The sequence below is a fragment of the Apteryx rowi genome, unplaced genomic scaffold (genome assembly GCF_003343035.1).
Source record: "Apteryx rowi isolate R43461 unplaced genomic scaffold, aptRow1 scaffold_307, whole genome shotgun sequence".
NCBI classification, from domain to species: domain Eukaryota; kingdom Metazoa; phylum Chordata; class Aves; order Apterygiformes; family Apterygidae; genus Apteryx; species Apteryx rowi.
Genome location: NW_020449497.1, coordinates 491,353 through 515,487, shown reverse-complemented (window position 1 = coordinate 515,487; position 24,135 = coordinate 491,353). Strand labels below are relative to the sequence as shown.

The following is a 24,135-nucleotide window of genomic DNA, read 5'->3' as shown; positions in this document are numbered from 1 at the left end:
TTATTCTGCATTAATCCATTTTGAAAGGGATTAGCTTGCTTTTTTTTTTTTTTTTTTTAAATCAATGATGTGTGAGCAAGCTTTGTTTGGATGCTTCACTATCTCATGTAAAATAATCTTTTCCAGCTGCCACCCCACACCATCAAGTTGAACTGCCTCATCACCTGTGTGCTTCTTTCTGCTGTGATTCAAYTTCATCTGTTTAAAAGGTAGCGCACGTTATGTCCTTTTACAGCTTAGTCTTTGCACAGTCACTGGTATCCTTCCATGCTCTTGAAAGAAATTTAAAAATGGTGGTGTTTTGGTTAATATTTCCTGCTATTATATAGAATGGATTTTAAAAGTGGATTTGAAAAGATATAAAATTGATAATAAACTCTTGCAACTGATTAGGTTGACTTATGTTCTGTATTTGGTAACATCACACAGGATCAGGGACTTTCTCAGTTGTACTTTCATTTTCTTGATGGTCATTTCATCCGAAGAAAGTTGATTGTATCTCAGATGGTATGAAACAAGGAACAAGGAGAACACTGTTTTGAAAGAAACATCTAACAGAAGTTAGTACTCTGGAAAACATTGTATCATGATGGCAGGCACAGCAATGACTGTATTTGCTAGAGACACCTCCCTGCTACGCGCTGATGTGAGGATTGATTTTTCATGCCTAAAAATAGAGTATTTGGTTTTCCACAGTTGTGCAACTGCAAAGGCTGCTCTTTTATTTTCTATTTTTTCCTCCTCTTTTTATTTGTCACCAAAGGTGTCTTTAATTGCCATTTACATTATAGAATGTAGAAACGCCTACTGAGTCTTGGAGACTTCTGTCTCTGAAAAATTCTGTAGATTTTGTTCTCTGTAAACAAGTATCTCAGAGTAGGTTGTGGTTTTATGGACAAGATTTTCAAAAGTAATTCTCAGATTGTTTTTAGGTACTTAACTTGAGAGACCTTAAAAATTATGCTTGGTGTTAAGTCTTACATATTTCACTGTGCTGCCATTAAACCTGCTGCAAATAGGATCACTTTTCTGGACTTCTGTTTTGTGTTCTGTCTTGTCCACTTGGATTACATGGAAGGGTTCATAATTCACTGTCTGCACAGTAACATTTTCTAATGCATAATTTACATTTTTGGTGATATATCATATGCTGGGATGGTGTTACTATTTTTTGTCATTTTCCTGAGTAATGCACATAATTAACTGCAAACACCAAGATATATTGATGCCCAAATGCACAACCAGGAAGACGAACAATATGTTGTTTTGGAGAATCCTCGGTTGGTAATTAAGTCTTAAGAACTACCCGTTCATACTGGAGCTGGCCCAGATGGTGCATGAGAAGAGGAAATAACTTACTGGTTTTCAGCTTGGGTTGGTCATGAGCTATCCTGAGCTGCTTTAACTTGTATGGCCAGTGCCCTAAAATCCCAGAAAATTCCCCTTTACATTCCCTTCTACCATGTCTCTGAGGACTAAACCAAAACTGATCATCATGAAAACACAAGATGAGGCAAGAACAGCTGGTTGTCACGCTCTCAACCAAAAGTCTTGTTATTCTTTGTCTCTCAGGAAGCTGTAAGCCTTGTAAACAGTGAAGTACACAGTCTGCATCAGCTCCTCCTGCTTGGGGTGGCAGCGCTCCAATACTCACCTACTGCAATAGTTAGACGAAGCATTTAGACTGCATTAAGTGATTATTTTAGCCTATCCTTTTGGGAATAGAGATGAAAATTGTTATGGATAATAATAGTACCTGCTAATTAATCTGTAACAATTCTTTGTTATTGCTAGGACTACTTATTATAGACGAAACCCTATGACTTAGCCCACTTCATTATTCAGTCCATAACTTTCTAGAATCTGACCTTACTTTATATCAACGCAGGTTCTTTCACATCTTTTATTTTTCTGTTTTTCAATAGTGACACCTCTAATTCCCAGGTGGTGTTCCCCCTTACAAATGCAGCTTCAGAGACTATCCTCCCTGCCAATGTAGTCCAGAGTTGTGTGAATAATCAGTATTTTTATTTGCTGGCCAAGCGAAAAACAAGCTAAAAATGTCCCCAGCCTGGAGATTTTGAAGAAAGAAAGTAGATTAGGAAAAGCAGCACAATATGAATATCTACATCTTTTACTACATTGCAGGGGGGAGAGGGGAAGTCTAGTATCATGATGACTATTAGACACCTAACTACTGCAGCACGGGTAATTTCAGCACAGATTTTAACTGTGCTTGCCTCATGTTTGATGCTTAATGCTCTTGAGCTACCTAAACCTTAGCACTTAATTCCCATTTTCCCCCTATATGTACTTTATAAAAAGTGGAGGAAGGCTCAACTGTATAACTTTGTCCACCTGCTTGTCTTCATATAGTGTAAGATCTCTGAGGCAAAGATTCTGTTTGTCTTGTATGTTTGGGTACTGATATGTATTTTACAGAAATTACAGTAGTCAGAGTTTTACTAGTACAGCTGAGTAAAGGCTTCAAGGTTTAGTATCACAGTTCATAGGTACTTCATACTGGGATCTCAGTGCTGTACAACTATTACCTAATATATATGCATAACTCTGTAATCAAGTAGATAGGCATTATACCCCTTTTAGCTGACCAATGCTGACTTCTTTTGTGATAAAATTGGATGATACTAATATTAAGTTAGCATGTTATGATTGAGGTCTACAATGCCAATATGCCTTACCATGTCTCTTGTTCAGTTGTGAAAGAAGATGCAGAACTCGCAAAGTTCTTCTTTGCCCAGGCGGTACTTTGTTTCATGATATTAAAAGGAGGCGCACTGTGCCTTAGGAGAGCCCACACTGTGGCACTGCGGTTTTGGCAAACTTCTCCCAAGAGCAATCACTGAATGAACGATGTTCACAAACAGTGGGAAACTGAGGCATGTAGCATATAAAACCTTCTCTGCACAGTGGAAATGGACCTGCAAAGATTTTCTGGAGCAGTCAGTGTGCTATAGCTTTGCGAGCTTATGTTACGGCTGTGTAGACACTGCAGAAAACTTGTATCCAAGTTAGGTTGTGAGACTTGAGAGGAATCGACAAGTAGATGGTTTAAAAAACTAGTTAGGTGATTGGGTGCAGAGTAGTTAATGGGGCATACTCTACCTGGAGACCAGTAACAAGTCAAGATTTTGTTATTCCTGCATTTCTAAATTTGGGCTAACTCTTACATCTTGCAGACGGGAAGGGAGGGGTTTGCTGTCATGGCACTGTAAATATAATACTCTCCTTCACTTTCATTTTCACCCTCCAATCTTCACAAAATTTTCCACTGTCTGCCCTGTCAGGAATTGACGTGCAATTTTACACTGTCTAGATCAGGAAATGGCAAATGTAACATCTTACTTTTTACCCTGGACTGCTGCTTTTAAGACACGTTCAGGATGCAAGCAAGGATCTTACTTTAACTGCATTGCCTGAATGGGAGTTTGCAAGTAAAAGACATTGCTTGCTTTCTACTGATTGACAATGTAGGATGAATGTTTCTSCAATTCATGTAATCAGTGGATGATCAGCAAACCAGAAAAATCACATAGAAGATACAGTGTGAATATACTTTCAGACCAAAGTCTTTATCTAGATTTGTGATAAGGGACCAAGTTTCCTGAATTGGTCCAAAGATTTACACCATGAATTGACACTGGCAGGAGATCTGCAGAAGCCTTCCTTCTGGTGTACCCAGTAGAGACTCACAGGGCAAATTGTCAGTGCTTCAATTTATATGTATTTAGCTGAACTTGCAGCTCAAAATCAATGAAAAGAGACCAACGATACTCTAAAGAAGCTGAAGAATTTGCCGTGGAAGCAGTCTTTCTTAGCAGTGAAAGGGAAAGAGCTGCTAGTAAAGGATGTCTAACCTTATTGCCGCAATCCCTCTAACACTGGCTTTGTGTCTAACATTGACAGAAGATAATTTCACTCTGACTGAGCTGTTTGAAAATATGATGTAATTTTGGCAAACTTGCTGAAAATTGTGTAGTATTAGGCAAGACTGGACTAACTATTATGTTTTGCAAATACTCATGAAATACTCTGCCAGTAAAAAGGTTTGTAAATATAAGGTAATTCAGACAGAGTCATAAAATTGCCTGTGAAAACCCCTTTCTCCATCCAGGAAACATTGTGAGGTGGCTGAAGGTATGAAGATCAAACCCATGATTTTGTGTAGGACTTAGCAGCTAAGCCATGCTGACCAGGGTTTGGCACTTGTGGGTGGGGGGAAAAAAAAACAAACACCTTGAGTAGGTAGATGCTAGTATAAAGGTAGTTAGAGGCTTATAGGTTAGTGATGGGAGATAAGCACATGAATTTTAATGAAATTGTTCCAAGAAGAGTGCTGTATGTTTCAATGAAAAACAGAGTAATAGAGAAATCTTCTAGTTAGGAACTGAGAATTGCTCTTCCTTTCCAGCAAAGAGATCTGAGAGCTTATGTACTACACTTAACAGATGAGAGATGGATATGAGGGGAAATGAACTCATTAACCTGATATATTCTTGTTACAGGTCATAATAGGAGGAAATGCCTGTGATTTACAGAGTGTTTGAGTCAGGAAGGCCTTACTAGTAATTCTGACCAGGAAAAAAAAGGACGCAGGACGGATTCCCAATGGACTAAATAAAACTAAATTTAGAAGCCATTTAAAACAACCCCTGTCCTTTACAAAGAACAGATATAGCAGGTTCTATGAAATTTTTCACACTGGCTCTTAGAAGTAGGTATTGGCAAGTATATTTGAACCCAAGGAATCAAAGAAAAACTTGCATGCCAGGATGAGATAGAGCAGATGGCTTTTTCTTTGCATCAAGCAGCTGACAGATTTGAAATGCTTGTGTAATGAATGCCTCTCTCTGACAGGCCTTATATAGAGATCATGTCATGATTCATGATAGACTGTCACCAAAACTGAGAAAATTTTAAAACATTTCTGATAGTTAAGTCTGTCAAACTGAAATTGACCCCGAAGTAGTGTTAGTTGTTACAACAAGAAGCACATTATGTTGGACAGGTAGTCTGTGAGGAGGGACTCCACTACTAAAAAAATGAGGCTGTACAGAGCTGTCCTCAGGCACTTCCAGATCTGAAGTTTTCTAGAATATTGCTTCATAAGAGAAGGCTTATTTGTGGCTTTAGTGATAATGTAAAACTACAGCTAGGCTGGATGCAGAAGGTGGATTAGTAATGTGGTGAGCAGAATGGCATTTAGCATTTCTAGAGCTGGAAGATGTTCTTGATCTACCCACACTTTTAATCCCTTTTCTGATCAGATAGATAAGCAGTCTGGGGCAGTATTGACATAGAAATATTAGGCAATTTTTGAGAGAAGTTCCCTGTTGGTCGTTCAGAAGAAATCAATTAGGAAAGAAAAATTCCAGAGATTTGGGTATAAGTATGACTATTAGCGGTTGATAGAAAGAAAGATGTGGTAAATACGCAGCTCACGTAGTTTGAAATAGTTTATTTTTCTTTTTATTTGATATGGAGCGTTTAGAGGTGCCATTTTAGGTTTTTGGAGCAAACGAGCAAGGTGCCCAGTGATTCTTTGTCTACCCTAAGCAGATCAACTGCTGCATCAGTTGCAATTGCTCCAAACATTGTAAAGATTTCAGCAGGAGGGAGCCCTCTGTTTTCATAATGAGTCTTGTGAATTCAGTTTGGTATTCTTTAGCCAGGCAATATCACAGGTTTTTTTGTGGAAGAAAAATGTCTCACAATTGCTCCACAAAATAAAGCATGTGGTTTAGTGGCATAAATAAGGAAACAATACTCCTTCAAAAGACAAAGTGACTTATGAGTACACCGTTATTTTCTCCTGATATTGTCCTCTTCTAATTGAGCTTCATGATCTTTCCTCAGTGTGGAAATACAGAACTGAGTGATGCTCCATCCTTCTCTGGATATGGCAATTGGTCTGTGTTCTTCAGAGCTAGAATTTTCAGATGCAGTAGTACAGTGGATGCAAACACTTGCTTTGGGGATAAAATTCAACCAATGTCTGAACTTGTGCCTAAGGCCAATTTTAGTTGACCCAAGTCAAATAAACAGGGTTGGGTATCTCTTAAAAATGTGCACAGCAGCACACAGTATTAACTTGCTACTCAGGAAAGCACTTGGATAGGGAGGTAAGTAGGTTGAGAGAAACTGAGAAAAGTGGGATACATAGTCTGGAGCCAGTACAGAAGGATGAGGAAAATTTTACAGTTAAAGGAAAATTTTAAATCAAAGACTGGCAGGAAGATGAGTGATGCTTTAACGGAGGAAACATGCTCACCAGTTGCTCTGAGCTCCAGAGGGAATCTAAAGACCTCAGCACAACCCCCAAAGGACAGAGAGAAAGAGATCACCATGAATGTCATTGTCTGCACTCCCAGTGAGTCTACAGTCACCAAAGGGAATGAAAATGAAAGCATTCTATCAAGAGAAAAAACAGACTTGAAAGCATATTTTCTGATTATTTGCTGAGGCGGGTAAGATCATTAATCATTTATCAATGAATTAACCTCCTACTTCCTTAATCCAGGATGGAGCATTGTTCCTTCTGTTTGCATCTAAGCTTATCCTGAATGTATATTACCCATTTCAGTGTCAAGTAAAATCATGATTTTCAATATTTTTAAATCATGCCTATGCTTCTAAAACAGTGTGGCAGAAATAGACTGCATTGTACACAAACTTCAGGTTTTGCAGATTTTGGTAGACTTCTGAATTGACTTAACAATAACCTTCTTGAGAGCTCATTAAACTGAAAAAAAATCCTRTGTTCATATTTCGTGGAAAGCAGTAATTTGCAATTACAGTAAATCTAATGTAGACTCAGGAAATCAGTCATTTAGCAGAAAGTTACGTAGAAAGGTAAAAACAAAGAGTTATATTTCAGAAATAAGTGTTGGAACACTGGGTTAAGAGCACTCGTCGTTGCCCAGACCGACTTTAGATATTTATTTGGTGTGTGAACTGTTGGTAAGTTTTCAAGTCCTGTAAAACTGAAGAAGATGACCCAGCCTCCATGATAACAGAATTATAACCCTACTCAGGTATTTTGTGAAGTGGCTAAATCAAGCTCCAGAACCATACCATTCTCTATTAAACTTCATAATTTTCAGAGCAGTTTCTATCAAGTGCACTATTTTCATGATTTTTATCGCATATTCCCATGAGACAAAATGCAACATTTGGCAGTCCTTTCCCTTACACTGTGGTCAGGAACAGTGTTGTGAGATTACAATTATTACATACATTTAAAAAAAATTTTAATATCTTTGGATGAAAAACAGTACAGAAATGCAGAATGTAGTTATACCACATGAAAGTAGTACTTGTGATTTCTCAGGCTGAATTTTAGCTTCTGTTCCATTTTGTTTTAAGTATTTATAACTTTCTGGAACTAAAGTTATTTTTATACTTCAATATTTTATTCTTAATTCCAACTCTGAATTTTTTTTTTGAAGACCAGTATTTAAATCTCTTGTATCATTTCAAACTGATTAGAAATTCTACCTATTTACTGATGTCAAGCAGTGCTGTTACTTAGAGTGGAGTTACTTCCTCAGACCATGCTTTTACTATATCTGAACACATCTGCCATTCTTAGTTCACTGTTTAGTTCTCAAGCAAAGAAATTTTTTGCAGGGTGTGATCTTAATGTCACCTTTCTTTACATTAAAGCTGTTTTTGAGAAGCTTGAGTTGCAGGACYGGAGAGAAGAAGCCCTGCTGTACATTTGGTCCCCAGCCAAATGCCAGCTTTTCCTTATATTCCAGACAGAGAAATCTTCAAGAGTCTAAATATGATGAAATTAGTCAAGGAGTGTAGGGCGCACAGCCCTGCGTGCCCGGAGCCCAAGTCATTGCAGCCACATGCAGCCCAGTCAATTGCCGATTGCTGTTTTACTTCCTTGCTTTAATCTGCTAGCACCTGGCCTTCACTGCTGTGGTTCTGGCTGAGGAGCCTGCCAGGGAGTCAGTACATTTCAGAAGTCACTTCTGCCTGAGCAGCAGTGCATGCAGGCACGAAAAACCCTGATTATTGATTGTCTGGTTGCTTTTTTCCTCCTTTACTTCCTCATTGATGTTTGTAATATGCGTACTTGGGAATTTTGAAAAAGATGGTTGATGAAGGGATTTTATGTTATTACTGCATTTCTGAGTTTGGACTGACTCCTGCAACTTGCAGACAGGAAGGGAGGGGTTTGCTGTCATGGCACTGTAAATATAATACTCTCCTTCACTTTCATTTTCACCCTCCAATCTTCACAAAATTTTCCACTGTCTGCCCTGTCAGGAGTTGACGTGCAATTTTACACTGTCTAGATCAGGAAATGGCAAATGTAACATCTTACTTTTTACCCTGGACTGCTGCTTTTAAGACACCTTAAATTGGCAGGAACTCAAAAATGAGTCCAGACAGTAGATTTGGGATCCTACTTGTACTCGCGTATTTTAGAGTGGCTAGACCTGAGTCTTTGGTTTAGCTTTTGACGCAAAGTTGTTTCCTCAACATTGTAAAGAACATTTCAAAATAATGAAGAAGCCAGTGATGAAAATGCTACACTTAATGGTAAATATATTAAAATCCTTTGATATGGTATGGATTGTCCTTAAAGATACAGCAAGCAAGCAAAACATTAAACCAAGGAACCARTATCACTAACTTGCAAAATGTGAGGGGATATTCAAAACAAACAAGTTTTCTTTGGGAAATGAGAATCCAATCCAAATGAGTGTAAAAGATGATGATTAACAGTAGTCGRTATGAGGAGATATTTGGGAGCACCTTTTAATAGTAGTCATTAGTGTTACTAATTATGTTTCTGAGTTAGAAGCTAGCACTGCAAGGAAGTTTGCAATAAAAACAGTTGATCTATTGCAGTTCCAGAGCACAAAAGCGGGGAAGAATTGGTGAGAAGCTCTATTGCTTTCTTGCCTAAATCTTCATTTCAGAGCATACAGTGTCTGGGAGCTGGCTGTCATGGGCCAGCTTTTTTATGGTTAAGGGTGGGATACCATAAAGAAAGAACATGTTCTAAGAATTATTCTTGCATTTTTTTACCTTCTGAATTAAATCCAGCAAATTTGATAAAGCCTTGCATTTTGATAACAATTATCAGTTTCATTTTGCATGTATCCATTAGTCATTTAAATTAGTAGAATAAAATATAGGATAAGAAAATGAAAATTTCTAGTCTATGTTACTGTACAATTCTCTGAGCGTGACATGCATATGCATTTGTGTAAGACATTGTCACTGTTTCTATCTCCATCCAGTAGTACAGGACACTTCCACCATACCCCACGCAGAAGAGCATTAAGTACTATGACTCTAAAACATACCCAAGTAAGAGTATCAAGCAGTGAAAAATAAGAACAACAGAAGAGATGGTTCACCTATAACTGTTAAGAAGCTCTCATCGTACAGCTCTTGGATTCCTTACAACCCATGTATCACAGGTTTCTCTTCTGTGTCTGGTGTTTGGTATCTAGTAGAGGAATTTGGGAACTAAATTTTTTTTTTTTTTTTTTCTAAGACGGACGAGAAGTGCAAAGTTACTAGCAAACTGAGAGTTGCAGGCCCTATCCCAGGGTGGGACAATGGGATAATACTTGTCCTAAAATAACTTTTTTAGTTTGTAATAAACAGTAAAAGGTTGCCAGGACATTGATGTGTCATCTATAGTCAGGTGACAGTAAGCTGGAAAATGTGAATGAAATGTCATAGCAAGGACAGAAGACAGAACCTACACCCAGAAAAACGAACAGAAAGTGAATGTATTAGTGGATTTGCAATGGATAGTATCTTACTGGGCCAAATGGACTAAGCCATTTGTACCACAATGTGGTCAAGTGTGAAAGATGTAATAAGCATTTTACTGAAGAGTCATTTTCTTGATTGAAATGGTCTGTTATGATCTGACTTCCCTCTGACTGATTGTCTTTCTCTTTYGGGTCCCATCTCAGGTTATTAGGCAGCTTTTTTGCTGTGAGTTTTGCCCTTCATACTGACTGGTACTTGTTTTCCAAGAATAGCTTAGTTACAGCTGATCCTGCTAGGGGCAGGGAGATGGACCAGGTGCCGTAGGGGGTCCTTTCCAATCCTGCTTTAATGGTTCTGTGTTACTGGTACTTTAAGGACCAAATTTTTTGTTCAGACAGTGAAGTTAGTCAAACAGGGTAGAACAGGAAGCAAAATACATGTTTCCTCAGGAAGAGAAAATGCATAAAGAACCAAGCCATTAGTTCATAAGCGCAAATAGAATACCTCGTCCTTGTCACAGGATGAGCATGTGACGTCTTAACAAATCTTTTAAGGTGCCTAGTGATTACAGGTGTCTGCAATGTTGTATTTCTAATATGTGATACTGTATGGGGCGTTTCTGAAAGAACATCATAGAGAAATCTCAAAGAGTTACATTAGATGGGCAAAGGGAATCAGAAGAAAATCCTTTGTAATTTAGGAGAAGTTTGGACAACTGAGAATTGTCTCTTTGGGGTTACATGAAGTTAGCCAAATCAGGTCTTGTTATCATCAGCTTTGCCTCAGTGTTACAGTTCTCTTAAGACTCAAGGTTGTCTGATCTCAGAGGAGCAGCCTTACAAGCATAAGTTATTTAAAAAAAATTTTTAAGACTACAACTTACTGTGTTGATGCAGAATATTACAGTCAGTCAAAGAATGTGGCTTCATTTTGAATGAAATAGCAGAAAATCTGTTGCTGAGGCTACAGGCCATCACATTTCCAGAAGCAAAACAAAATTTGACTGAAATTTGTAGCATGTTCAGAATGCCACTGAATAGGTCAAATGTTCTGCTCTGAAAGGTCACCTCTTTCATCAAAGTTAATACAAAAAAAGAAACTAGTTCTTGCATTTTGATATGGCAGAGGCTGAAGTGGCTTTGTAAAAAAAAAAAAAAAAAAAAAAGGGGGAATCTGTGTGGAATTGGCTTTCTGAGGGAGAATATTTGTGGAAGGAGTGCACTTTGAGCTTGTTTAGTTAATCTCTGGATCCACCTAAGAAATAAATGGCCCTCTTCCATTCTGATTCTCTCTCTGATAAAGAGGGAGTTTTATCAGTGATTTCAGTGAGTTAAACAGCAGGTCCTGCTTGAAAAACTGGGGTGATTAAGCTATCCCCTGACCAACTGAAGATGAAAGATGTTTCTCCTCTTCTGGTTGTTCCAAATCTGGACTCTCATATCCAGTCCTGGTATGCCTTTCCATGAGTCGTTTCTCCCTTTTATGATTTCCGCCGGCCTGTCCCCCTCTGTCTGTCTTGCAGCATATGCCATCAGACTGCATGGAGTACAGTCAGTCTTGCAGCTACCCAAGGGATAGAAATTTCAACAGTCTCCAAGCATGGGGAAATAGGGAGGGTAAGTAGCAAAAGCTTAGAAACCATTGGACATAATTGAATTCACTTTAATCTCTACTAAGATGTGTTCTGTTTTACAGTACTAGACGGTAAGATTCCTTATGTTCTATAGGAAAGAGAGATCAGATTTAATAAGAAATGGAAGGATACTAATAGAATTTTTAAACCCAACAAAGCAGCAAGTGCCAAGAGTGTGAGCTTGTTCTTTGAACTCTGAAGTTTCCTTTCAGTTCAGACCCTTTGGATTTGACCCTTGTGGTACACAGAGTTGTATTCAAACTCAGGCAATTGTATCTGTGGGTTTGGGCAGAGTTATCATTGTTGAGAAGCAAAGTAGACATCCAAGGCATGGCATTGGATCACCCAGCTCACTTATCATTTCTGCCTCCTGATTAGATGTCTGGAATATTTAAAGCACAGGGATGTCGAGAGAGAATTCTAGTGGAAGAAGGGCATCACGTAAAAAAATCTGACTGAATATTCATGAACAGCGAAGGTGAAGAAGCATGGACATGATACAGTGAAACAGAGGTATGCTCAGGCTACAGAAAACTCAGGTCTATTTTTCAAGAGATTCATCTCAAGCTACTCTGGGTGGGAAATAAACACACGTACACATAACTCGGTTCATCTCCAACAGTGCTTTACACAGGCACTTAATGTTCATTTTTAAATAGAGAAACTGAAAGAAAAACTGCCTTACCCAAGCTTGTCGGGAAAACAGTGACAGTTGGAAAGAGAACGCGTACTTCCTTGTTTCTCTTCTTGTAGCCTTGTGTCTTCCAGTAGACCCATGATAAGCACTTTTATCTAGTTACCATTGTAATGATTTTTGCCCTGTTTTAGTCAGCACTTTTAAGACTTGCCTTTAATTTAAAAACAGATATAAACATTTAGTACCCTTAAAATAGTGTTATTCAGTCACGCATAATATACATGAACAAATGGTTTGGGTCAAAAACCTTGAGGCTGTACTGGCACACCACAGCATTTCTGAGTCGGCGGTTGCCTGGCAGCACGTTTTACTGCATGCCACTGTTGGCTGCTGCCTTACTTGTGTCTTTCAGACCTCAGGTAGAAGCCTAATTTTGTAATGTATAATTGCCTGCATTGTATAAAATTGAAAATCAGCTCAGTAATCCCATCTTCAACATCTAGCTGTCCTTCTAACATTCACACATACAACATTATGGGAATATTTTATACTTTCAGTGAAATACAGAGATTCTTTCTAGTTTTTCTAGTATGTTGGAAATGCACAAAGTGTCAAACCTCATAGGCAGCAACAGCTAAAATAAGCAGGACTGGAGAGGAAGGAATTCTGAAAGTGCTCTATTGAGAAAGTTCCTTTAAAATTTGATCAAAAATAAGGAAATAGTATCTTGCCAAGTACTTACTTATTTTAAATATAGAATACCTGTGCTTAATTATAAGCACCTGTTTAAATGCTTTACTGGTCCAGATCCTAAAGCCATACGGTTTGTAAAACTTAGATTTCTGTAGACATTGGTTATGGAAGTCATAGACTTGCACTCTGTCTACAACAGCTAGTTTAATCTGTAGGAGAATGGTCTAATTTAGTCTGTAAGAGTTCTTTCAGGAAATGATTTATTTTAATGTTGCCTAAAAGGTTGCAAAAACTTTTCAATATGATATACTTTCCTTATCACCAAGATCATTTAGAAATCAAGATTACAGCACACCATGCAGGAAGAAGGGAATGCTAATAACATCAGGAACTAGTCACAGCTCTGCCTCCAGTTATAGCATATTAGGTAATACCATAGCAGCCTATCAGCTGCACTCTTTCATTCTGAAAGAATATGGGATGTTTCTGGCAAGTTTTGGGATTCCCCCTCAGTGCATTGTCCACATGTAGTCTCACTCTGATATTTTGCATACATAATCCTGGACTATAAAATGCTTTTGACTCACAGGAGGGATACAGAGCAGGAGAGATTAAAGGAAAGGAACTTTGACAGAAGAGACCATCTCCTAGCAGATTTAGAAAAAATTTTCACAGAAGCACGGTAAGACAGCACTATGTTTAACTGTTCAACTAGCCAGTCATTAACTGCAGCTCGCAACTGAAGTAAGTTTGTGGCACACTGTTTTTTTCCTTACTAGGAGCAAAGTTTTGGAATCATTCCCCTGCTTTATTTCCAAACTGTCCTGCTGCCTGGAAAAATTTATCCTCCTTGCTGTTGTCTTTAAAAGTTTGTGCATGTAATAGGTAATATTGTAGATGTTCTTTTAATTATTCTGTTAAGAACAGAAAACAAGCAAGTTCTTACTCTGATTGCCCATGAATGGGAAAAAGAAATGAGTAAAGAATGCATTTCATCAGATTGCACTGAGCTGTATCTGCGAGTCTCCCTTCTCTCTCTCTTTTTTTCTTTCTTTCTTTCTATCTGCCTTTCTGCCTTTCTTTCTTTTTGTCCTTTCTTTCTCTTTCCTTTTTTCCCCCTCTCTCCATCTCCTCTCCTTTTCTCTTTATTTCCATATACTTTAAAAGAATATCTAGGCATATTACTATAGTAATCTAGATTTGTTCCTAGTTTGTAACTGCGGAGAAATGCTTATTACATACTTTTTTTTTTTACTTGGATTAAAGAACAAGTTCTAATACTTTGCAATTTCTGCACAGATAGTTGCATTCATTTCTTTTCCTGTCTGATTTTACATCAGACAGCAAGTTGGGAGGCCAGTACATGACTGGGGCTTTTACTGAAAGAATAATGTAAATAATAAAATAGTACCTTATTTACATCAGGAATATGTGACAAAGTATATTTTCTCTTTCCTTTGTCCTCATTTTTTTTGGCAACATCAGTTTTTGGTTTGTGTTATGAAACAGGTATAAACTCTGAGACTAATTCTACTTTACCTAGCAACTTACTAGTTTGCTATTTTTCTCCTAACACATTCTCCCTTGAGCAAAAAATTTGTTTTAGGATCAGAAATTAGCAGAAAATCTATGTTCAGATGAATGGCATTCAACTTTTTACAGTCTTTTATAAATGTATATGTTACATTCTTATATATATATTCTATGTATATTTTTACCAATAAAGAACACATGGAAGATTCTTGCATCCAAGTTTGGAACAGCATTTAGAATCTCAAAATTCCATTTGGGTCTGGCAAGCTTGAATATCTTGCAAAGAGATTTGGTTTAATTTATAAAGCAATATTTTTTTCTGATGGGAATCTTTACTATGTGAATAAGACAGTAAGATTTTACATCCCTTTTCCACGCAAAAATATAGTGATGTAAATTAACAGTGCATCTAATAACACTTAACAAACTTTTGAAGAACAGAGAACTTAAACAAATTTCAAAGAGTATTTTTGATATAATTGAAGCATGCATGTGTTTTCCTGATACTGATATTTATTATTTTATGCAGCCGTGGGACATTTGAAATGCTCTTGCCGGTGGTTTAGAATAAACCATGGCTACAGCATTAGACTGACAAAAAAAATGCTTAGCTTTAGTATCATTACTCCAAGATTCAAGTAATTTTCATTTTTAATCACAGGAAGTTAAGATCAAGTCAGTCTGGTRAGTTTCTGAGTCCTGTTAAAGGGAGTTACCTTCTTAGTAAAAAAAACCTGACCTTGTTTTTTCTCTTCCTCAGGAGTGTCCCCACATCACACAAAACAAGATTTCAGCACTGTGAAGTAAAATCATAAATAAAGTACACAAAATGTTGTGCCCATGGCAGTTTGTATTCAAACCTCGTGCTGCCAAGAACCAGTCCTCTGAAGAGAAGGATATCAATAATAACGTGGAGAAAAATATGACGGTCCATGGGTAAGATCTGTGTTCTTTAATGGTTTCATATTTTCTCCTTCATTTGAAAAGGAAAGATATTAAGTGCCATGAGGTTCTGGAGAAATTAGTAACATGTTTCCAAAGCAATAATTTTAACAGAAAAACAGTTGTCCCCAAGGGTCACTGGGTGGTATTGACTTGGGTGAGGTGTATTTAAGCTTTTGTCAGTTATACAATCACTGAGGAAATAAATCATCATGCTTTATCTTTCATAGTTCTCAATTTAATTGATGTGCTGTAGTAGTTTCATGTATGGTATGCCTTAGGAAGTGTGTTTGCTGTAAAAATTAACAAAGTGATTATTAATGCTGTAATTAAACTGGTAAAGTATTTCTGTGATACAGTTTATATGAGACACTGGATAAAGTAAATTGCACATGCACTTTAATTTTCCCAGAGGCTGTTACTTATTTCATCCCTCTATTGTATATAATTTATTTCTCTCCTCATTCCCTACCCTTTACTTTTATTACTCAGAATATTTTATATTCAAATGTGAAGAAATGTGAAACTGACTGGTAGAAATGGATGATCACATACTCTTTTCTAGCTAAAAACACCATTGCCATTCCCAAGCTAAGGATTTTGTTTGGACTTCATGGTTTGGGAGCCTCTTGGTGTTTTTGAACATCTTCTGAAACCTGGTATCCAAAGTAGAGAGTTCAGAAATTCAGGCTTAATGCAGAAAACAGAGGAAATTAATATAAAATAATGTTATTTGTTTAATTAACTGGAGACTGAACCTAGCTGAAATTTCCACACATTTGTTTCCCAGAAGCTTTCACCTTCTTTGTTTAAGCTCTGCATAGCTTGTTCCCAGGTCATGACTGTACAGCTGTGCCTTGTTTAGCTTATAGCAATTACACTCAACCTTTACCGTTCCAGGACTGCTCTGTTGTATTCCTTCCCACATAGTGATCTGGAAAGGGTGGTTACAGCTTTACTATTGACTTCTGCTGTGCTCTACCCCTCACCCTGCTGAAAATGGTTAACTTACTGAGTCAGAATATCTTTCAGAGACGTTTCAGAGATGTTGGGCATCTCCCTGCTGATGTTGAAGGTAAAGCTAACAAATAAAACCTAAGCATGTTGTGTTATATTGAATTGCTTTTCTCTCTTTTAAAGCTTAGCAAAAGATGATGCCAAATTATATGACCTGAGCAAGAAGAAGATAGAGATGCCACCTGTTGTAACTTCAGCAGAGGTCAGTGATGAGAGAAAAGTCTGTTTCTAACTTCATTGTTCGATACTAATAGTTCACAGAGATTGTGCTCACTGCTCAAAACTTCTAGAAGTTCTAAAACCAAGAGTAACTGTGGTTACAGCAAGAGGTTAGGAGACTTTTCGAGAGACTATGGCTATTATGTTAATAGGCCCCATTGAAATTAAAGAGGTGATTTGCAGTGGCAAATATTGTTTGCTTAATACAAAAATACTTATTTTTGCCCATTTTGTATCAAACTGTGGATCAGGTCAGTAGTTTTGTACTCGGATGAATAAATGCTCATGTTGGAGAAAATGAGGTTTACACCTAGTTCTTCATTTTTAATTTAATTTGTAGAGTTTAATGGCCAAATAAAACTAAAAATGAAGTTTTAAAATATTTAACAAATCTGAAGACAGTGTGTATTTTTATCTTTTCTCTGTCCAGAAACCCCAACAAAATGGTATCAAAGCTTCAAACCAAGTATCAAGATGTCCAAGACATGTAAAAATAAGAAACTTGGAAAATGGAACCAGCTTTCTTGACACTTTACACCTGACAGCAAAGGAGGTAAGATATAGAAACCTGAACTGTGATTTTTCTTAACTTTGAAAAGATACAGAGTGCAACATTGTTTTTCCACATTTTCTTGTTTTTTCAGGTTATCAATTGCCGGACCAAAGCTTGCCAAGGGGCACTCATGACTCCCAAAGGCCTGGTGAGAGGCACTAGAGATGGGCCAGTTCCGCCAGCAGAGCTTTTACCTCAGGCAGTAGACTTTGTCAAGCAGTACTACAGTTCATTTAAAGAGTAAGGCAACCTTAGCTTCATTTTTGATACAGAAGTTCTCTACCTGCCTACCTGTCTGTGAGCCTAGAGAGCTTGCTTTCTTCACAACTATCAGCAACTATCCCATTACATAGCATGCTGTCAAAAAATGGATAAGGACTATTAGAAAAAGTGATTAGAACTGTATTATTACTGTACTTCATATGCTGTGACTGCTAATCCCAGGTTTGGGGAATACAAGAACAGATTCTGTACAATGTGTTCCTCTGCCCCATCCCTCCTGAATGTGATACATTATAATAAGCAGCTTGGTCAGGACTCTCTTTCTTGCAGAATGTTGCCTTCTGTTTTCTTAACATTGGATGTTAATGGGATTAGCACCCACTTAGGTCAGTCTTAGATGTGAATAATGTGGATAATACTTTTAGTTTGTGCTGTTCCAATTATCTTTTCTCTGTGTTCCTCTGTTCTTTGTTTTTGATCAAGGGCAGTACACACTCAAACAACAATACCTGGAATTTATAACTTGCTTAAAGTTATTGACTTTCAAGGCTTTGGCCAAAGTTTGGAAGGCCGGTCTCTCGCTTCTCAACCTTGTTCTATGCTATCATCAGCCTAAGCTTACTGGGTATGCTGAGAAGGATTCCTTAGTTTCAGAAAAGATGTTTGTGTTTTCACAAAAGTGAAGATGGAGCAGAAAGATCTTGTTGCAGGGAAAGCTGGAACATCTGGTTCTGCCTCAAWTTCTATCAGCTCAGGGTCAGTAGGGTTTTATAAAGAATAATGATTTGACTTACATAACAAACTGACTCCTGCTGAAGTCAACTGCAGCTGAGTGGACTTGGGCATTTAGCAAGCCTTACAGGATTCTTCAAGGTCCCACTGTTAACTTCACCGGTAATTTCAATGAATTTACAATTTTTTTTCTTTTAAAGGTATCCCATGTCCAGTTTTATGAAATATGATTAAAATTTACTAATAATCTTATAAGCACTTTCCTCTTTCTTTTTATGCTTCATGTAAGTATGTTGTGACTTCAGAAAAGTTCTCTGCAGCTGTCAGGAGTTAATGAACTTTCACATCACCAAGCAGTTCATAATTATCTAAAGTCATACTTAAAGACAAGAGCTTTTCRGATTTCGTTGCATCATTAGATCTTAAGTTACTTTTCAGAGTTTATTCTCTTTCCTGTTAGGGCCATTGGTTTTCAGTTTGATTCTACCCTTGTGTTAGGTAGGACCAGATGAATGAAGTGTGGAACTTTGTTGTCAGGAGCAGTCCATTGGTTTGAATGGCATTGCTTTGGGGAGTAAAATGCATAATATGCATAAATGCCTGCAGAACCTGGCTCTTTCTCAGTTATTGATAATTTAAGTTTTCTTCGCTAACAGCGTAGGTACGTAAGACTGGGACAAAGAGTACAAGAGTTGTATCCACTGCCATGGGCCTGGTGTGAACTGATGGATTTTATTCCCTTCTAATTTACATCATTCTAATGAAGAATATGTTGTCAGTGTCTTCATGTGTTCTGACACATGAAAGAGGATTTGGGTCCAAGAGTTTGCAGGTCAAGTTTTCAAGTGACCAGATTTTCAAAACGATTGTCTGCTCATTCCATTATAACATATTACCAGACTTTCAAAGGGACTCTACCACATAATGGCTACTTCTTTAGACACTTTTAACTATTCCACAAAGCTTTCTTCCTGCTGAATCTTTCTGAAAGTCACTGTTTTACACACTGGCCATGCTCACTTGCCAGAGCATTACATTTGCACATCTCTCTGTTTCTGCTCAGGGTGACCTCACTACTTGGCTATTTGATCACATTGATTTACACTATCTTACATGCTTGCCCTTGATCTTTCATCTTGTTGAAAATATGAAACTCTCAGACAGTGCAGGCTATTCTCATTCTGTCTGTTAGCTGACAAAACAATTTTTGTCTGTGCTGCGATAAATATTTCCTCATGTTTTGTCTTCATTCTGTGTTATCAAAGTAAAGAATTTTAGAGGTTGGCTTCTTTGACAAAAGTTGCTCAGCACCTCCTTTCTGGTGTGGAAATCCTACTGACTTTGCTCAGAAGAGCTGTGCCCCTGTAAAAATAATAGAACTTTTAGAGACAGTCACTGTAACCCTCTCTTCACCTCTCCATTTCCTACTTTTGGGCTGAAGCTAAGCTGCTCTCTACTTTTCATTTGCCTGTGATTTGACAGTTTTTAACAAATGAATCTAGAATATCCAAATTTAAGCTGAAAATTTATACAGAAAAGCTTGTGATCAATGCATGTATATGTAGTGAAAGGACAGTGTCACTGCATAAATTTTTAGTGTGTTTGAATGAGTGAGCTCTGTTATTTGCACTCAGAAAGGACAATTCCTAAATTCTGAAGCCAGAGAAAGCTCTCCTCATCTGACCTCAGTCAGAGTCCTATCAACTTAACTCATGCCCTTTACCTAGAATACCCACTGCTTTTTAATTAAAAAAAAATTTGTAACCTGGATTGCCACAATAGATAACTGCTATGCTTTGGGGTGTGGTGCAGTAGAGGGCAGATGGGGAGGAGGTGATGGTGACTTCTCACATCTGAAACACAGTGCTGACTTCAGGAGGTAATGGATATTTTCACAAAGGATAGAGTATTTTAGGTTGAGCTGTTTTGCATCCAGAAAGTGTACATTTATAACAGGGACAGGTTTCTCAGTGTATATCCAAACTTGCCAAATCTATCTATCTACACAGATACCAACCGTCTCCCTGGAAATTTGCTCTAGCTGTATTCTGGCAGATAAAATCAGCTGTATAACTGGAAGTCTTCTCCTGAAAAAGGGTGCCTTGCTGTCAAAAACTTTATGACTTAAGCAGCCCATGCTCCTCTTCACCCCAAACATAAGAAGTGTGTCTGCAAATTAAATCAATTCTAAGTAATGAAATTCTCACTGTTTCTTTTCATGGCTGTTTCCTGATCAACAGTTTAAAAACAGAAGAACACCTGGCCCGAGTGGAAACAGTGACCAAAGAGATAGAAACAACAGGAACCTATCATCTGACAAAGGATGAACTGATCTTTGCTACCAAACAGGCCTGGAGGAATGCTCCAAGGTGCATCGGGAGAATCCAGTGGTCCAATCTACAGGTAACCTATGAGTCTAGAAATTATGGGCCAAATTATCAGCTGCTGTAAGTTAGAAGAATGTCCTTGACTTCTGTAAAATTATGCCAAATTGCATCAACTGAGGCCTAGTCCCTCTTGTACCTATAAAATCAACATTTTTTCCTAGTTCTCTACTCCGTAGTTGAATTAAAATATTTAGGAGTGTACTGTAGGAATCAACTAAGCCATGGAATTAGGTGCATTTCTTGTGCCTTTTTGGATTGTTACATGTGAAAATACTACATATAGGAATGATTAAAATTAATTTTTCATAGTGGAGCTAAAATTAAATAGAAAAATCCTGATTTTTCATTTCAATGTTTTTCTTAATCTTGATTTAAAAAAAAAACTGTTTTAGAAAAATAATGATCTTACATTAGTGTTCCAAAATCAATTTTCTTCTCTACTGTTCTTTTGGAAACATATAGGTATTTGATGCACGTGATTGTAAAACAGCCAAGGAAATGTTTGAGCATATCTGTCGTCATGTTCAGTATGCAACAAACAATGGAAATATCAGGTGGGCCTCTCATTTCATTTGAATTTTAAACATCAAATATCAGATCCAGATCTGCATTCAAAACTCCACAAAAGATCTGAAATGATATATCTAAATACTTAGACTGCTTGTTTCTGCTCTTAATTCTCCTGGCACTTACATGTTCCTCTTATATCTACCATCGACCGTTTTGAAAGTTTGTGAATTTCGTGGCTGGTGATGTAAAAACTTTCCTAATCCCTGGGGAGAAGAGATGATGGGGAGATTCTGGGAGCTGGCTGGAGAGGCTGAATGATGTTATTTCTACTGATGTTTATTTTAGAAATATAAAATAACTGCTGTGAGTAACAACTTATGTCTTAATAATTACAGTATGTTTGGTGTGCTATTATTTAATGGGATTTGATTGTCTCTCTGGGCAGATCAGCCATCACTGTCTTCCCCCAGAGGACTGATGGGAAACATGATTTCCGTGTTTGGAACAGCCAGCTCATTCGATATGCTGGGTATCAAATGCCAGATGGGTCTATCATAGGAGACCCTGCTAGTGTGGAGTTCACGCAGGTACAGTTCCAAATACAAAAGCATAACTGCTTTCTGTCTTGTCTAACCCATCTGTCTTTTATTTAGTTATTTTTCTTGTATGTTTATGCAGAGTGGGCGGGAAGTGTGGGGATAAGGAATGAATGGGATGTTTTGTCTCCCAGTTTCTAGGTGCAGGCTGAAGCAAGAATGTCTTACAGTCCTGATATGAAATGCTCCCCTGCATGTCAGAGCAAGGGAAAGTTTTCTTGTGGCCCCTTCCAAGGCAATGACTGGTGCTGTAAAATTTGTCTAATCCTCCCCTTATGTCGGGGACACAATCAGTACTTGGGTTTGTCCTGGCATTGTTTGAATGCAGAAAGACAGTCTTTACCACTGAGGAGTTACTTCAACAGCTTTTAAAGAGTTAACATTCTTTTGTCTTCAAATCCAGGGAGGAAAAAAACCTAGAAAACCAAAACCTACTTTGTTTACTTACAGTTGTGCATCGAGCTTGGGTGGAAGCCGAAATATGGCCGCTTTGATGTAGTTCCACTCATTCTCCAAGCAAACGGCCAAGACCCAGAAATATTTGAATTCCCGCCAGAAATTATCCTTGAAGTGCCAATGGAGCATCCAAAGTAAGCACCCAGGATTTAGATAATTGCATTTCTGCCTCTGCCTCACCTTGGCTATTGCACTAATATAAGGCCAGGTTTATTAGCCTGTGCCTGTGAGTTCTTTGTTAGGATGAAATTATGGTAAATTGTCCTGAAACATAAAATGCCTGTTAGAACAACAAAATGAGATTTAAATTAAGGAAGCCAACAGCATTTTTGTTAGAAATCTCTTTTTTCTAATCTCCATTTCAATCATATTCAGAATCAAAAAAACTCATAGTGTCTTATGCCAGTGTAATTCACTTGTAAAATGTGAATCTTGTAATCATCATGGCTTTGATTCTTTAGAAGATTTAAGTATGTGTATTTCAAAGCAAAATCATCAACATTCAGCTTCAAATGTAAGTGGTCAAGGTCAGATCAGTGGTGATGCAGTGCTGTGCTGATTTGCCCTGGCTAACCGTCTGGTTGTTAGGTTTTTCATGTGTTTCCTGCCTTGCCTTGTTATCAGCTACCTCTTTGTATAATTTCAGTTTGTACAATAATGTTTGCTAGTGGCTGCATTCATAACAAAATATCTGCTGCCTTTCTCTCTTTGTTTCTTTCTTCATGTTTGCTCTGGGAGTGGCCTGTAGATTGCAGAAATCTGCAAGCTGTTGTGCAGTTTCTTTAACAGACAATTCCCAATTTCCACATTGCATATGAAAACTTTATTATGAGCTTTTGCAGACCATGCTCCATGGGTCATTCCTCCTACAGATAGTATTCTTTCTCTTCCTGAACTTTTGTGGTTATTGCCTACAGGAGGAAGAGATATATAAACTAATAAATCAAAATGCTCTTTGACAGGTATGAATGGTTTAAGGAGTTGGATCTGAAGTGGTACGCACTGCCTGCTGTTGCCAACATGCTTCTTGAGGTGGGAGGCCTGGAGTTTACAGCGTGTCCTTTCAATGGCTGGTACATGGGGACAGAGATAGGAGTGCGAGACTTCTGTGATGTACAGCGGTACAATATCCTGAAGGTAATCTTCTGAAGTAGGGATGTGTAGATCCAAGAAGGGAATAGACTTGGTTGGTGGAGCATTTCTGAAAGAAAAGCGCTATCGGTCTTTGCTGGGATGGGTGTTGTATTTACTTCACGCTAACACTTCAGTGCTAATCTGACATCATATTTTGACTATTGTGGGACATCTTGAATGGCTGCCAAGATTATGACTGTGCAGATAGTATGACTGTTTTTACAGTGTTCTGACGGTGTCTGTTCCAAATACCTGGCCAGAATGGTGAAAGTGCAACTGTAGAAGAAATTAATAATGCTGTCCTAAACGGAATCCTTCCCCAGTTTTACCCTGAGTCCTGCTGACTCAGGACTTTTGGACTCTGTTGGTATATATATCACAGGTGTATTGATGTCAGATCCAGTCTCCTGCTGACATTGCAGTGGAGTCCTGGTTCATAGCTGCAGGTCTTGGGCACCTCGCCAGTCCAAATTAATAATGATTACTTATTACGAGCCACTGCTGCTTTCAAACCATTTAGCCCAGGAGAGATCCCCTCCCTGTCACCAGACTGGGATAGCCTCTAGAACCAGAACTCCATGATTCAAGCTCACCTCTGGCACCAACTGTTTCTGCTGCCATCACTTCCCCAGTATAGGATTGACCTGTCCCCATTCCTTGATACTTTTTCTTGCATTATTATTTCAGTAAGGTAGAGAAGACATCAGGTCAAAATCCTGGTTATTAAGTTTGCTTTTCCCCCCTCCTCTCTTTTTCATGTGTAGGAGGTAGGAAGAAGAATGGGACTGRAAACAAACAAACTTTCATCACTGTGGAAAGACCGAGCTGTTGTAGAGATTAATGTGGCCGTGCTTCATAGCTTTCAAGTAAGTCAATGAGTTTGGTATCTGGAGAGACACTGAACATTGTGGGCCCTGTTTTCCTTTCACTTGTAACAGTTTTATACCTATATAGTGCCGGTGGTCCAACACTCAATTCACAGGAGGCTATCAGTGTAACTCCAGTAGAGTTACACCTAATTTACACTTGGGAAAGTGGACGATTCCCTATCTCATATTGTTGCCTGATAAAAATCTCATATGGGGGCAAAAGGTGGAGAA

The 24,135-nt window shown here is 38.0% G+C and overlaps 2 protein-coding genes across 16 annotated transcripts in view; both read left to right on the top strand.

Moving 5' to 3' along the window:
* The window catches only part of LYRM9 (LYR motif containing 9), a 71,322-nt gene extending 57,928 nt beyond the window's left edge, over positions 1–13,394 (top strand). For 10 of the 11 annotated variants that reach the window (XR_003254290.1, XR_003254289.1, XR_003254285.1 and 7 more), the window contains 5 exons: positions 127–209; positions 9,285–9,485; positions 11,294–11,387; positions 11,783–11,917; positions 13,324–13,394. The gene's annotated coding sequence lies outside the window, so the exon portion shown is untranslated. Of the gene's footprint in view, positions 1–126; positions 210–429; positions 1,035–9,284; positions 9,486–11,293; positions 11,388–11,782; positions 11,918–13,323 lie in introns of those variants that run through there. The other variant, XR_003254287.1, reaches the window with a different exon arrangement.
* Positions 1–24,135, top strand: part of NOS2 (nitric oxide synthase 2) — a 41,111-nt gene that overhangs the window by 5,970 nt on the left and 11,006 nt on the right. The window contains exons 1-11 of one of the 5 annotated variants that reach the window (XM_026070190.1): positions 130–209; positions 15,028–15,203; positions 16,350–16,428; positions 16,876–16,998; positions 17,090–17,238; positions 20,193–20,355; positions 20,802–20,893; positions 21,295–21,436; positions 21,896–22,035; positions 22,864–23,038; positions 23,800–23,901. In XM_026070190.1, the coding sequence (XP_025925975.1) occupies positions 15,097–15,203; positions 16,350–16,428; positions 16,876–16,998; positions 17,090–17,238; positions 20,193–20,355; positions 20,802–20,893; positions 21,295–21,436; positions 21,896–22,035; positions 22,864–23,038; positions 23,800–23,901 (1,272 nt within the window). In that variant the 5' untranslated portion in view covers positions 130–209; positions 15,028–15,096. Of the gene's footprint in view, positions 1–129; positions 210–9,399; positions 9,486–13,326; positions 13,417–13,444; positions 13,620–15,027; positions 15,204–16,349; positions 16,429–16,875; positions 16,999–17,089; positions 17,239–20,192; positions 20,356–20,801; positions 20,894–21,294; positions 21,437–21,895; positions 22,036–22,863; positions 23,039–23,799; positions 23,902–24,135 lie in introns of those variants that run through there. The other 4 variants (XM_026070189.1, XM_026070188.1, XM_026070193.1 and 1 more) reach the window with 4 other exon arrangements.